The sequence below is a fragment of the Neltuma alba genome, unplaced genomic scaffold, assembly GCF_004799145.2.
Source record: "Neltuma alba isolate B1F8T4 unplaced genomic scaffold, ASM479914v2 tig00010535_pilon, whole genome shotgun sequence".
Classification (NCBI taxonomy): Eukaryota; Viridiplantae; Streptophyta; class Magnoliopsida; order Fabales; family Fabaceae; genus Neltuma; species Neltuma alba.
The window spans coordinates 14,963-18,020 of NW_021635405.1; the positions used below are offsets into that span (position 1 = coordinate 14,963).

General features: G+C 35.8%; 1 protein-coding gene across 1 annotated transcript; it reads left to right on the forward strand.

Annotated features, from left to right (window-relative positions):
• The first annotated feature begins 271 nt into the window (after positions 1-271).
• On the forward strand, positions 272-2,047 carry LOC114756892 (uncharacterized). The gene has a single exon (XM_028945849.1). The coding sequence runs from the start codon at positions 272-274 to the stop codon at positions 2,045-2,047; it is 1,776 nt and encodes a 591-aa protein (XP_028801682.1).
• The last annotated feature ends 1,011 nt before the right edge of the window (positions 2,048-3,058 follow it).

A 3,058-nucleotide genomic window follows, 5' to 3' on the forward strand; every position in this document is an offset into this window, starting at 1 on the left:
GAATGCATGATATGATTCATGATGTTGGGCTGGGGTTCTCCACACAATTGCATATAAATGATAGCTTGCAAAGTGATGCAAAAATAGCTTTATACCTTGGGTGTTCTATGTATACATGGTTGACAGCTCTATTGAAGTTATTCAATTTGAAGGCAACTAATGGATGGACAGATAAAAGTTTTACGGAATTACTTCAATTGTTGGGTGATATGCTTCTGGCTGATAATGTTCTTCAAATAGTATCTATGAGGCAAAGAAAATCTTGTCTCAGATGGGAATGGGCTATGAAAAGATACATGCTTGTCCTAATGATTGCATATTATACAGGGAAGAGTATGCTAATCTTAGTGAGTGTCCAAAATACGGATCTTCACGATATAAAGTGAAAAAGCACAAAGATAGTGATGATGGCGATGCTAATGAGACAACTAAAGGGCAACCTTTGAAGGTACTATGGTATCTTCTGATAATACCACGATTCAAAAGGTTGTTTGCTAATGCAACAGAGGTAAAAAAGATGACATGGCACATTGATGAGAAAATATTAGATGGAAAATATCTTAGGTACCCTGCTGATTCTCCCCAATGGAAGAAAATAGATGAAATGTATCCAAAATTTGGTAGTGATCCAAGAAATCTTTGTCTTGGGCTTTGTACAGATGGAGTTAATCCTTACGGTACTCTCAATAGCACACATAGTGCATGGCCAGTTTTGCTTGTGATTTACAACTTACCTCCCTGGTTATGCATGAAGCACAAATATATGATGTTGTCTATGATGATATCAGGACCAAAACAGCCAGGGAACAATATTAATGTCTACTTGGCACCTTTGATTAAGGACTTGAAGAAATTATGGGAGGAAGGCGTAGATGTGTTCGATGAACATAAACAAGAGTCCTTTAAGCTGCATGCAATTATCTTCACGGCGATAAATGATTTTCCTGCCTATGAAAACTTGTCAGGATACAGTGTAAATGGACATAGAACATGTCCTATATGTGAAGCGGACACACACTACCACCAACTTAAACATGGAAGGAAAACAGTTTATCTTGGTCATAGGAGGTTTCTTGATCGATTCCAGCCATACCGTAGATTGAAAACGGTTTTTAATGGTACACCAGAACATGGATTGGCTCCGAAGCCATTAACTGGAGAGGAAGTTTATCGTAAAGTGGAAAGAATTGATATCATGTTTGGTAAGAATAAAAAGATTGTAGGTGAGAAGAACATTTGGAAAAAAAAGTTCATATTCTTTGATCTTCCATATTGGTGTAATCTTGATGTTAGACACAGTCTTGATATGATGCATCTGGAGAAAAACATTTGTGATAGCCTTATTGGTACTCTTTTGCACATACCAGGAAAAACTAAGGATGGAATCAATGCTAGATTAGACTTGGTTGAAATAGGAATAAGAGAACGGTTACATCCGCAACTAAAAGAGAGTGGTAAGAGGGTTTATTTGGAGCTAGCAGCACACACATTATCGAAAGCAGAGAAAACTAGCTTGTGCCGATGTTTGCATAACATTAAGGTGCCACAGGGTTATTCTTCTAATATGAAAAAGCATGTCTCGATGGATGATTTAAAGTTAGTTGGGATGAAATCTCATGATTATCATGTATTGATGCAGCAACTATTACCAGTGGTTATTCGAGGTATTATGAAAGATGATGTGAGAAACACGATAACTAAACTGTGTATTTTTTTCAATGCTATTTGCAGCAAAGTTATTGACACTGAAAAGTTAGATGAATTGGAAAAAGAGGGTTATGTTATTCTGTGTCAACTAGAAATGTATTTTCCACCAGTATTTTTTGATATCATGGTATATTTGATAGTGCATTTAGTAAGAGAGGTAAGACTCTGTGGCCCTGTATATCTAAGATGGATGTATCAATTTGAGAGATTCATGAAAGTCTTAAAGGGTTATTCTAAGAATCCTTATCGACTTGAGGCATCAATTGTTGAAAGATATGTAGCTAAAGAGGCCATAGACTTTTGCAAAGGATATCTATCTGGAGTGGAAGCACAAGCTTGACATGACGATGGGATAGGTAAGGGAAATTGAGGGCTTAAAGTGAAGAGTATTGTCGTGAAGAACTGTTCCAAGTGTACTTATACATTTTAAATAATATGAAAGAAGTTCAACCGTACTTAGATAACCATAAGCAGATTTTAAAGGACAAGTATCCAAAGGAAAGCGATAGACAGATAGTAATGAGCATAACAAGACATTTATTGCGTGGTTTAAGGAACAGGTTTGTAGGGAGACAAATGTTTCTGACACAATAAAATGGCTAGCTTAGGGGCCTCGATTTGATGTCACCACGTAGAGTGGATATGATATAAATGGGTATTCCTTCTATACAAAAGCTCAAGATGAGAAAAGTACTATACAGAATAATGGGGTAATGGTAGTTGCTAAAGCAATGCATTTCTCTAGCACCAAAGATAAAAACCCTAAATTGGCATCCATGGCCTATTATGGTGTTATTGAGGAGATATGGGACGTAAGTTACACAAATTTCAAAGTTCCTATCTTCAAGTGTAAGTGGGTTAACAATAATAGTGTTCAAATAGATCAAAAATTTGGATTTACGTTAATTGATCTTCATAGGATTGGTTATATAGATGAACCATTTATTTTAGCAAGTCAAGCAAAACAAGTATTTTATGTCACCGATCCTATAAATACCAAATTGTCATTTGTGCTTCAAGGTAAAAAACAAAAGGACATTGATCCAACATTTAACATTGATGAGACATCACCTTTCACTACAAATCCACCTCTATTGAATGAAGTAGAATTGGTAGATGACGATGATGAATATGCTGTTAGGAATGATCACTGTGAAGGAATATGAGAAAATGCATAATGTAAGACCCTAACGGAAAAGTTATGCACTATATTAGAATTTTGTGTTTCATATTTGTTAATTTTTTATTGATTTCATTACAGTTGACTCACTTGGTTCACTCTGGTTTACTAACAGGACATAGAGGATGATGATAGAAACATGGACAATTTTGGTGAAGATCAAGTGAACGG

Bases quoted from the DNA above. Each gene is read 5' to 3' on its own strand.
- LOC114756892 (XM_028945849.1), top strand. From the start codon at position 272: ATGGGAATGGGCTATGAAAAGATACATGCTTGTCCTAATGATTGCATA.